General features: G+C 35.5%; 1 protein-coding gene across 3 annotated transcripts in view; it reads left to right on the top strand.

Annotated features, from left to right (window-relative positions):
* LOC106057792 (corticotropin-releasing factor receptor 1-like) overlaps positions 1–8103 on the top strand; it is a 36378-nt gene extending 28275 nt beyond the window's left edge. For 2 of the 3 annotated variants that reach the window (XM_056004508.1, XM_056004517.1), the window contains exons 10-13: positions 970–1055; positions 3461–3596; positions 4658–4699; positions 7176–8101. In XM_056004508.1, the coding sequence (XP_055860483.1) occupies positions 970–1055; positions 3461–3596; positions 4658–4699; positions 7176–7418 (507 nt within the window). In that variant the 3' untranslated portion in view covers positions 7419–8101. Of the gene's footprint in view, positions 1–969; positions 1056–3460; positions 3597–4657; positions 4700–7175 lie in introns of all 3 variants that reach the window. The other variant, XM_056004514.1, reaches the window with a different exon arrangement.
* The last annotated feature ends 4025 nt before the right edge of the window (positions 8104–12128 follow it).

Raw genomic sequence — 12128 nt, 5'->3', positions numbered from 1 at the left:
CTAGTTAACGCTATTGCTTTGAATACTTTCACCTTTTCTGGAAAAATTAATTCGGCACACTCCTTCATAAAATCCCCTTCACTAAATGATTTGCTATGGCTTGCAATTAAGTTTGACAAAATGTAGCTGGCTTTCACTGCAGACTCAATCTCGGTGTAACAAATACTGACATTCAAGTAGCTTGCCATCTCTTATTTTCCAGCGTATCAGTTTAAAACATTATTTTGATAATTTTTGAGGTGGCCAAGCGGGCCACATGCAAAGTGGTCGCGGGCCGCATGCGGCCCCCGAACGCCGTGTTTGACATGTCTGTTATAGAACACTTTGTCATATGACTGTGGAGAACTTTTTTGGAGAGACATTTCCGTCTTCCTGTTATGGTGGCTTGATTTTGGTGGTAGAGGAGCGAGACTTTTGACTGAGGCCCATGTCTTTTTTTAAACTGTCCAATTGTTCTGTTGAGAGTTAAAATCGAACCCTGTTTGCTAGGTACTGTGTTGGTGCAGAGTTGTCATATAGGAGAGTCAATCTTTGGTACCCTGGTCAGTGCAGTCCATTATATTTAATTCACAATTCTCTGTCAATAAAATTTGGTAGCTAGTGCTACCTTTATATATGTAAGATGTGTACGTAATTTTGTATTCTAGCATAAAGCTTCACATTTGTATGTGAGTCTCATAGGGAGAAGAAAGATGAATTCATCTGTGCTGAGGAGATTGTTGAATCAGGTCGAGACTCACTTTTCATTGTCGCTTCTATTATCTTCCAGTTTTATTCTATAAATGTTCACAAATTTATAAAAAAATATCATTTAAATGATTAATCACGTAATCAATACACACAAACCATGATTGAATTTCTTGATATATTTTAATCACTTTCATTCTTTGTTTAATTACACTATTACAAAAACAGTGGAAACCTTCTATGTCTCTTCCATTATTAATTGATCAAATCTTTTCAATTTAGATCAATGTAATAATTGTAGCTATTGTGGTGTGGATCCTCTGTCATAAACTGCGAGAATCTACATCAATAGAAACACAACAATTCCGGTAAGTCAGGTTTCATTTCCCTAGAATCTCTTGATGTGTTTAATGATACAAGATTCGGATTATATAGATCTGAGCCAGTGGTGTAGCTAGGATATAGGATAATCTGTGCATCAGCGAACTAATACAGTAACATATCTTTTGTGTTCCCTAAATAATGTGTAGTCATTGTTCAAATATTGCTCATTCGTAAAACATAAAAATCTATTTTGACAAAAAGATACTAAAAATGAACTTTCTTGCTGGCAAAACTATCAATTACTCTATCCTGATTATTTTTTTCCCCGCCAAATGAACAAAATGAATGAAACATGGAGCCACTCACATCGTTGATATTAAATGATTCTTGATCAAATTTATTTTGGGAAAACTTCGCTTGTTCGAAGCCACACTTGTTGCTATTGTTAGAAACATGCGATATTCAGTATTGAATCTCTTAGCCGATGTTTGTTTTTAAAAAGCTTGTATTAACACACTCCGTCTGTCTGTCTGTCTGTCTGGTAACAAAATCTGTGCATGTTATTCCTCCCACACTCAATCTCGGAACATGTTGAAATTTTGCACAATTATTTCTTGTACCTGACAAAACAAGAATCAATAAAAGAAAATGTACGATTTAGTTAATTAACTATTGGTAATTAATTATTTTGATTGGCATCAAATAAGAGAAATAAATCGTACTTCAAAGATGTGGTGGTATAAATTGAATTATTCCCCTTGGGGAGGCTTGACCCCTGAGTGAAAAAACTTTTATTATGCAGTTGAAAAATGATCTCGGTGTAACATTCACGCTGAAACCCCCTACTCCCCCCCCCCTCTTGCACAACTGGTCCAGACAACTTATTCGATCATAGCGCATTGAGAAAGCTAAAAGTGTGAAATTGAGTTAAACAAATATAATTCATAAAAAATATTTCTAATCACACAGATTTATTGTTGTCAGTCTAGATCTAATAAAAATGTAATCGCATGACTAATCCAAACTAATCAATACAATTACACTTAATATAAGCTGTTTCTTTTTAAGAATTTTAAAAATGTTTAGCTTGTTTATAAAACTGACGAGACTGATTTGAATCTGAATATTACATAGTTGGCAAGAAGTCAGTTCACGTTAATCTGCCACATCAAGTTGTTGATATCAAGTGATGATTTATTGAACTATCTCATAAGCTTTGTATAAAAGGGAAACAAATGCATTTGGAACGCACATATATTACGTACTCAGTTTTTAAAAACAATATTTACTTGGCCATTCAAGTTGATCAGCACATAGCCCTTTTACACATTTCTAACACAATGTGTGACCCGCCTTGGGCACCCAAATGTGTAAATCAAACAATCTCTATTATCCCTTTTTTCTTTATAACAATTTTTTTTTTAAATAAAGGCTACAAACAAGCAATGGAAATAAATACATTTTTAAGATAACCGCTAATTACTAACATTTATCTAAAATGTACAGGGTTTAGCCCCCTTTCTGCACTATAAACAACATCAATTAACTAGTACTAAATGATTAACTGTTTGATTTTTTTTTTATTAATTCAAGTATTGTTATCGACTATGAATAATTATGCATTTATTCCCATTATTTCGAAATCAAACAAAATAATTAATCACCGTCAATTAACAAACTAATTGTTTAAATATTTTATTTTGATCGCTCCGTGTCCTGTCAGGTCGAATAAAAAATTTTGCAAAATTTGAACTTGATCCGAGTAGGGGGGCAAACGGAAGACATGTTCCAACTTTTGACCAGACAGATAGAGGGAGTTGCTATAGAAGCTTGGTACAAATAGGTAGCACAGTAACACATAAACAAATATAAGGATAATATATATACCTCATTGGGATTGTATTCGTAGAGTGGTCAAGAGCTTGGCTTCTAAACAGACGTGTTCACGGTTACCATCTCGGTAAAAATTGGGATTTTTTAATTTCGGGATTATACCAGCGCTTTTGAGTCCAACCATCTCTAAAGTTACTTGACAGTTATTGTGGAAAGTAAAGAGTTTGGTCGTTGCAAAGGTCATATGGCGCCTTCGTAACCCGTCGGCCGTAGCAACAGATGACCATTACATTATCTGCCGTATAGATCGTAAGGTCTGAAGGGGGACTACTCTATCTATATACGTCATTAGTTACTGGAGACAAAAATAAATTATAGCTTTTATATAGCGCTACTTTCATGCTTATAGCAAGCTCAGAGAGCTATGGTCCAGTCTCATTTTTGGGCCAGTGGAGAAGAATTTCCGTAGTGCCTTTATGCGCTCGAGAAACTCTGCCCGAGTCGAGTGTCGAACCTCGATCCCCCTCAAAGTTCAAGAGCACTTAGCCTCTCGACCACTTTTCCCTATAATAACACAAAATTAATTTTGAAATTTCTTTTTCTGTTCTTATTTCAGCAAAGCTACACGGGCTATCGTGATATTACTTCCCTTGCTTGGTCTACACTTAATTTTGACCTACCCTTTAGAGTTTCTTAGTTCTACGGTAGAAGTATTTTTGTCCGTCACACGTAATTTTCTACAGGGCATTCAGGTCAGTATGCCGACTTAATAATAAATGAAATGTTTCTGTTTAGTTTTTTTTTTTTTTTTTAGAATTAAAATATCAGTTGTGTGCATGGGTATTAAAATGAAACAAATATCAGCTGTTCTCGATAATCTTGTTTTTACAAAGCTAATAAAAACTCACTCTGTATGGTAAAAAATTCGAACACGTTATTTCTCCAATTACCATTTTCAGATCAAGTTGATTTTGTTTCCACAGTTATTCACTGACAAAGATAATACATGATTCAATAAACAATTTAAGCAATTAGTCAATTAACTATTGTTAATAATTATTTTTTTAATAAGAACAAAGAAAAATAATTCTTCGTTATTTACAGTTATGGTAAAATATATCGGGTTTTGTCCCTTTAAATTAGTGTACACGTTATTTCTCCCACACTCGTGCTCGGATTAAGATGAAACTTTACACAATCACACAATATATTGCACCTAGCACAATATGAATCAATAAAAAGAATGAACCAATTAGTCAATTAATTTGGAAAATTAATACTTCAGTATTATGAGATATGACAAAGTAAATGGGGTTTTGTCCTCTTAGATAGTTTAACACGTTATTTCTTCCACTCACTCGGGAATCAAGTTGAAACTTTACAAAAGTTTATATTGTACCAAACAAAACAGGATTCAATTAAAACAACCAATTAGTCTATTAATTATTAGGAATAAACTCTTTTGTTTGATATCGAATAAGGGAAAAAAATCCCCTTTGATAACATTTGATTTTTTAAAAGTTTTTTTTTACTTGTTTTTTTTTTTTTTTGGTCATATTTCTTTTATTTTGTTAGAAGTTGTCAAAAATACTGCAATTTTTTAATGAATAATATAAATCAAATTTTACATAATGAGCAAAAAGTTATCAATTTTATTGCATCTATATTGGTTGTGAAACAATGTAACGAGTGTCATATATCGAATCAACTGACGTCTATATTGGTTGTGAAACAATGTAACGAGTGTCATATATCGAATCAACTGGCGTCTATATTTGTGACAATTGATTCAATTTACGTTATTTTTTTTCAGGGTATTTTGGTGGCTACATTCTATTGCTTTCTGAACAACGAGGTGAGTGGGAGACAGAGCACTAGAACACTAAATTGATGACTATTACACGTAATATAAGCACGGTTTGCTTTTTTTTTTTCAAAAGAAATTTAAATGTTTTTTTCACAAAGATTATATCGATTATCTTTATTAATGTACCCAGAGTACCATCCGAGCTAAATAGTAGTCTTAGCATTTTAAGAAATTCAAGTCATTGCTTATCCGTTGAATCTTTGTTTTGCATAAGTAACATTTGTATCTTTTACTCTGTTCATAATTCATATTTAAAATATTTTTGTATCTACTCTTAATATGAAATAACACATAGCAAACCTATTAAGTATTTTACCATACCGACAAAGCTTTAGGAAATATAAATCATGTAAAACACAACTAATAGGACTAATTCAAAAGGTTTAGATAATATTGAGCAAATAAATGCTATCTTATTACATTTTTCTAAGGCTTTGACAAAGTTCACCACAATAGCTTGCTTTAAAAATATTTTGGCATTGATGGTCCATTGCATCAGTGGATTAAAGATTTTCTGATAGGGAGAGAACAAACTGTAATAATAAATGGCTCTAAATCAACACCGATAACAATAAGCTCTTGTGTACCATAATGAACAGTCTTAGGTCCATTACTATTTTTAATTTACATGATTTACCAAATTGCACTAATTTAGGAACAAAAGTCAGATTATTTGCAGACGATCGCATAATATATAGAACAATAAAAACAACCCAAGAGACAGAAATCTTACAAAGAGAATTTGATGAATTACAAAGGATGTACTCAAATTGGAGAATGTCTTTCCACCTAGAAAAATGTCAGTTGTTAAGAGTAACAAAAAAAAACAACAAATAAATACCACTTTACTTATTCATGGTTAACCAGTAACACAGACCAAAAACGCTAAATTCCTAGGTGTTATAATAAATAAACAACTTTTCATGGAATCTACACATTGATGAAACTATTAAAAAAGAACAACAAAGTATTGGGTTTAGAAATTTCTACAAATCAAATAAGAACAGAAAACTAAAATGTTATTTAACCTTGGTTAGGCCAATAATAAATATGCATCCTCCGTTTGGGACCCCTCAGCTCAAGAAAACATTAAGAAACTAGAACAGACACAAAATAGAACAGTGATATTCATAACAAACGAATATTCACATTTGACTAGAGTAACACCTTAAATAAAAAACCATAGACTAGTAAAATCACTAAATTTAGAAAGCTTTTAGGATTGAAGACTCAAAAGCAACCACAGAATTATAGCCTACATAAAACACTGAACCATAATCTTAGAATAATAAAACAAAACAACTATTCAACTACTCAGAAAGATACATAGTGTCACAAAGGCACATTCTTAGTTCCATGTGCTAGGACACAAATGCTCCCTCGTCCCTGGTGCTACATGATTCCTTGTTATAAAATGATTTAATCTAAACAAATAATTAGATCAAAAAATGTAAAAAGAATTAAACCAATGTATAGATTCTAATCTACACACGAAGGATGTCTTCACTTCAGCTGTGGTCAAGCGTCCATCGACAACCAATCGTATAAGAGAAAAAAAATCCCTTGAACCGATCGTATTATTCTTGTCTGTAAACAGAAGATACATATAGGTCTAAGCAGTTCTTTTTATAGTTAAGAAACTCATGTATTTAGTTTTATGTTCTTATTTGATTTGTAGAAATTTCTTTTAATAAACCCAATACTTTGTTGTTTTTTTTAATAGTTTCATCAATGTGTAGATTCCATGACAGTTGTTTATTTATTATAACACCTAGGAAAGTTCAAACTTACATAATTAATTTTTATTGGATTTCTATTTATAGAAAAAAGGACGCGCCTTCCAATGAAGCCAAACATGGCGGGCTCCCTTTAATCATTGTTTATGTCAATTAAGTAAACAAAATGAGTATTTTGGTCATTTTCAGCTCTTATTATGAAAAGGTGACCATTAATAAATGCATTTTTTTTTTACATATTAAATAATATTTTTCTATGTCTTCATTGAGTAAAATGCGTTGAAAACATGTTGAACTATTTGAAACATGTAAAAAACTAAAAATTGATTTTTTTTTTCAAAATCATCTTTTCTGAGTGTTTTTCCTGCATGGCTAGATTGACCTAGGGACGCGCATAGGGCTTCATCATCTTAACGTCCGTATTTTATAAGATAAGTACAAGATAAGGATGTACGTGAACATCCAACACTCTTACGCTGCAACATGTGAATGTATAGTTTAGTTGTCTATACTACTCATGTTTGGTTTGCTGTAATGCACACCTCGTAAGACAACTTTCCTTATGGATATAATACAGATTGTTATTATTGTTATTATATCAGAAACGATGAAGTAGTCATTCTCTGGCGCTGCCAGGGTCGAGTTTCGTTAAAGGGAAACAAAATTCATTGTTATTAATTATTATAATTATTAACGTAATCACTAAATAACAACTATTATTGCTTTAGGTGCAGGAAGCTATTCGTCTCAGGGTGTTTGTGTATCAAGAGAAAAGGTCTCTTTATGCATCATTGACTAACATATTAAGCAGCAGAAGGAGTAACCACTCGTCCTCTGCTTTGAGAAATTCCTATGAAAATGCGAAATCTACCCTTCCTGTCAAGAACGAGGGCGCAGAATCTCCGCGGCCTTTACCTACGTCCTCAGACAGTCGCAAGGCATCCTTCATTTGGAGCGAGACTTCTGTTTAATTGAAATCTACGCTATTGATGTCGTGGAGAAACCTGAACTGACCTAGGTCTCGCAAGTCTAATCACGCATTTTATTTTTACTTGACGCTGTAATTAAGTGTTACTTGGGCTTTGAATTTATTTTCAGTTCGAAGCAGCCGATGTACTGGACAGTTAGTTTAATATCTGATAATATTACATTTTATTTTTTAAAATGATATCAATTGTTTTATTAATATCAATTTTAAGGTCTAGTAGATTTTAATTGATTACTTTTCAGATATTGAGATTCTAGAATAGAATTTAAAATATGTGAGTCCTATAATATTTAGTAGTCTGAAAAAGGCCTACAACTAGATATATATTCCAAATTGTGTATCTTAAGCATGTATTAGCTGAGACTATAGAGGTCATTTCTCAATACTTGTTATAAGCTATGAGAATGAAATAAGGTTAGATATGTCATCTATGTTTTCATGTTTAAACATTTTTATTTTATTTTTTATTTTTTTTTTGCTTTAATGATAATGTAATGTTATTCTCATAAAACTTGAATATTGGTAGCAGATTTTGACGCCGACATTTCATTCAGACAAATTACACATTGATGATGTCCTTGATTACTTTCGTGTTTTATTTCATCCCTCGTAACGTGGTCCAATGTTTTGTCCAAGATGTGCCAATAAATAATTCTTTTACAAAAAAAACAAAACAGCTACGCTTGACAAGACCCGTATCCCGTATGGGAACGATCGTACGCCAAAGGCAATCATTTTGGTGCGAGGAAATTCCTCAGACTTATCCTTGTGAAAAAACAACAACAAAAAAAAAACAAATGACTTTACTTTCTGTTGTGTGTAGGCAGCTGTATGTTGAAGACAGTCAAGCTAGGTTTCCAAGCTATTGAGAAAGCAGTATCCGACCTTGTGAGTAAAGTAAAATTCCCCCTTTCAAAGCTTGCCTTCTCTAGGGCAGATGCTATTAAGGTTATTCTGTTTCTTTGGTGACGAGCAGAACAACGCCTTTTTCTTTCCAACTCAAATCAGGTACCCGTTAGAGTTGGCTGGACTCAGGGGCGACCTGAAAATCCCGAAATTCAAAAAATAATGTACAAATTGCCTTTTTAATTTCCATGTAGTAAATATCATGGGCGTAGCCAGGATTTTTTTCTTGGGGTGAGTGTGGGGGCGGGGGAATTTTTCCTCCCCCCCCCCCCCTTGCGAAAAAAAATTGTGTATGTATGTGTGTGTGTACATAATCTTTATTACATTCTGACCCTTCATTCTTTCGGAAGACGTTTATTGTGCCCTAGAATAGGTTCTTCCTGGAGTTAGTAGACAAATTGTAGACTCCCCGCTATTGCCAGCAAGGGGATCTAGAGGAGCCAGCGCCGGTCTTAGGTTACTGCAACCTATGTGGCTGTAGTGGTCACTAGGATGTAGACATGAGAAGAGACAACGATTTCCCCCCAAGTCTAGAGCTGTTGAAGATGCTGTACTCAAGGCAGACGTTGTTATGTGTAGTGTGTTGTCGCCATGTAAATAAATATCGTTGCCTCGTTGAGTTGCCTCCTTTCAGTTATTACAATATGTTAGCAGAAATTTATTTGTTTATAATAACAGATTCACCATTGGAAGTGTTATACTTAATTCATTTAGTAATGGATCCTATTATGTTGTTTCAAAATCACCAACCTATTATTTATATAGCAAAATACTCTGGACACGTTAATAAGTCTTACACAATGCTTTTGATGACAGATGTGATGGGATGCCCATCATACGGCATGCAATTCGTGGGCTGCATAATATAGAAATGGCCAGCCGATTTTGACACACAGTCCGACCCTGTATATGAGAATCTGATTGTGGAGAGCATTTTTTTTTGGGGGGGGGGGGAGGGGATATATTGTGCTAGAGATCAAATACAAAACAAGATGTTCCTTTACATTAGATATATACTTCTAACAGTATCAACCGAGATTTACTTTGAAAAAAGATATACATTTTAAGGTTACTTCCCTTTGACCACATAATCTCAGTGACGTAGACTAAGAAAGGGGAAACAACAAGAGGGAAAGTTGAAACAGAAATTTCATCCGAACCACTTGGCAGTTTGTTTCCATGCCCCCAGAAGCAGATGAAATCAACCATCCTTGACGAACCATTAAGAACACAGAAAAAGAAAATTCAGAAGCGAATCTAAGATTTCAATCGTTTAAATTACTAATCATGTGCAAGAACATATTTAAAGAGTAATAACGCAGCATTAATACTCCCACCCGTACTGGATGATTCACAAATATGCGTAATTTTTTATCGATAATACAATATTATACATTCGTTTTTAAAGCGGTATTTAAACTCGTTTTGTGTGTAACTTTCAACAGCAATATTTGGAATCTAACTTATTTTAGTAGACATTGCTTCCGTGTATTTTGCAGTAGACTACTCGTAAATGCTTTCGGCGAAGAAGGTGTGCCTCTGAAGAGTCTTCGATTTTGTGTCGAGGATTTTAGCTATGGCCATTTTGATGATGTGTGTGTGTGTGTGTAAAGTGTGGGGGGGGGGGATGATACAAGAATTCAAAGGCTAGAAGTGATTGTGTTTCGGAGAGGGTTAAATCTTTCGTTCCAGTTTAGGGTAACTGATAATAGATTTCAAAGATCACGATTGATTCACTTACTGATCAACGTGGCTAATTTACTGTGGCAGTGCTTTTTTGTAAAGAAGCAGATGCCTGTAGACCCGTTGGTAAAAGAGCAGTTGCCTGTAGTCTCGTTGGTAATAGAGCAGTGGCCTGTAGACTCGTTGGTAAAAGAAGCACTTGCTTGTAGACTCGTCGGTAAAAGAGCAGTTGCCTGTAGACTCGTTTGTAAAAGAGCAGTTGCCTGTAGACTCGTTTGTAAAAGAGCAGTTGCCTGTAGACTCGTTGGTAAAAGAGCAATCGCCTATAGACTCGTTGGTAAAAGAGCAGTTGCCTTTAGTCTCGTTGGTAAAAGAGCAGTTGCCTGTAGACTCGTTGGTAAAAGAAGCAGTTGCCTGTAGATTCGTTGGTAAAAGAGCAGTTGCCTGTAGACTCGTTTGTAAAAGAGCAATTGCCTGTAGACTCGTTTGTAAAAGAGCAGTTGCCTGTAGACTCATTGGTAAAAGAGCAGTTGCCTGTAGTCTCGTTGGTAAAAGAGAAGTTGCCTGTAGTCTCGTTGGTAAAAGATGCAGTTGCCTGTAGTCTCGTTGGTAAAAGAGAAGCTGCCTGTAGTCTCGTTGGTAAAAGAAGCAGTTGCCTGTAGTCTCGTTGGTAAAAGAGCAGTTGCCTGTAGTCTCGTTGGTAAAGAAGCAGTTGTCTGTAGTCTCGTTGGTAAAACAGCAGTTGTCTGTAGTCTCATTGGTAAAAGAGAAGTTGCCTGTAGTCTCGTTGGTAAAAGAAGCAGTTGCCTGTAGTCTCGTTGGTTAAAGAGCAGTTGCCTGTAGTCTCGTTGGTAAAAGAGCAGTTGCCTGTAGACTCGCTGGTAAAAGAGCAATTGCCTGTAGACTCGTTGGTAAAAGAAGCAATCGCCTGTAGACTCGTTGGTAAAAGAGCAGAATTGCCTGTAGACTCGTTGTTAAAAGAGCAGTTGCCTGTAGACTCGTTGGTAAAAGAGCAGTTGCCTTTAGTCTCGTTGGTAATAGAGCAGTGGCCTGTAGACTCGTTGGTAAAAGAAGCACTTGCCTGTAGACTCGTCGGTAAAAGAGCAGTTGCCTGTAGACTCGTTTGTAAAAGAGCAGTTGCCTGTAGACTCGTTTGTAAAAGAGCAGATGCCTGTAGACTCGTTGGTAAAAGAGCAATCGCCTATAGACTCGTTGGTAAAAGAGCAGTTGCCTTTAGTCTCGTTGGTAAAAGAGCAGTTGCCTGTAGACTCGTTGGTAAAAGAAGCAGTTGCCTGTAGATTCGTTGGTAAAAGAGCAGTTGCCTGTAGACTCGTTTGTAAAAGAGCAATTGCCTGTAGACTCGTTTGTAAAAGAGCAGTTGCCTGTAGACTCATTGGTAAAAGAGCAGTTGCCTGTAGTCTCGTTGGTAAAAGAGAAGTTGCCTGTAGTCTCGTTGGTAAAAGATGCAGTTGCCTGTAGTCTCGTTGGTAAAAGAGAAGCTGCCTGTAGTCTCGTTGGTAAAAGAAGCAGTTGCCTGTAGTCTCGTTGGTAAAAGAGCAGTTGCCTGTAGTCTCGTTGGTAAAGAAGCAGTTGTCTGTTGTCTCGTTGGTAAAAGAGCAGTTGTCTGTAGTCTCATTGGTAAAAGAGAAGTTGTCTGTAGTCTCGTTGGTAAAAGAAGCAGTTGCCTGTAGTCTCGTTGGTAAAAGAGCAGTTGCCTGTAGTCTCGTTGGTAAAAGAGAAGTTGCCTGTAGTCTCGTTGGTAAAAGAAGCAGTTGCCTGTAGTCTCGTTGGTAAAAGAGCAGTTGCCTGTAGTCTCGTTGGTAATAGAAGCAGTTCCCTGTAGTCTCGTTGGTAAAAGAGCAGTTGCCGTAGACGCGTTGGTAAAGAAGCAGTTGTCTGTAGTCTCGTTGGTAAAAGAGCAGTTGTCTGTAGTCTCGTTGGTAAAACAGCAGTTGCCTGTAGACGCGTTGGTAAAAGAGCAGATGCATGTAGACTCGTTGGTAAAAGAGCTAAATTTTTTTACCTGAATTTACCTTCTAGAAGCAACTTTTATTCAACCAGACAGGGGAAGACAACGTTGGGCCTGGGCCCAAGCTTCCTACTG

Source organism: Biomphalaria glabrata, chromosome 1 (genome assembly GCF_947242115.1).
Source record: "Biomphalaria glabrata chromosome 1, xgBioGlab47.1, whole genome shotgun sequence".
NCBI lineage: Eukaryota > Metazoa > Mollusca > Gastropoda > Planorbidae > Biomphalaria > Biomphalaria glabrata.
Note: the sequence above shows the minus strand (reverse complement) of the source record. Positions and strands in the feature narration are given on the sequence as shown.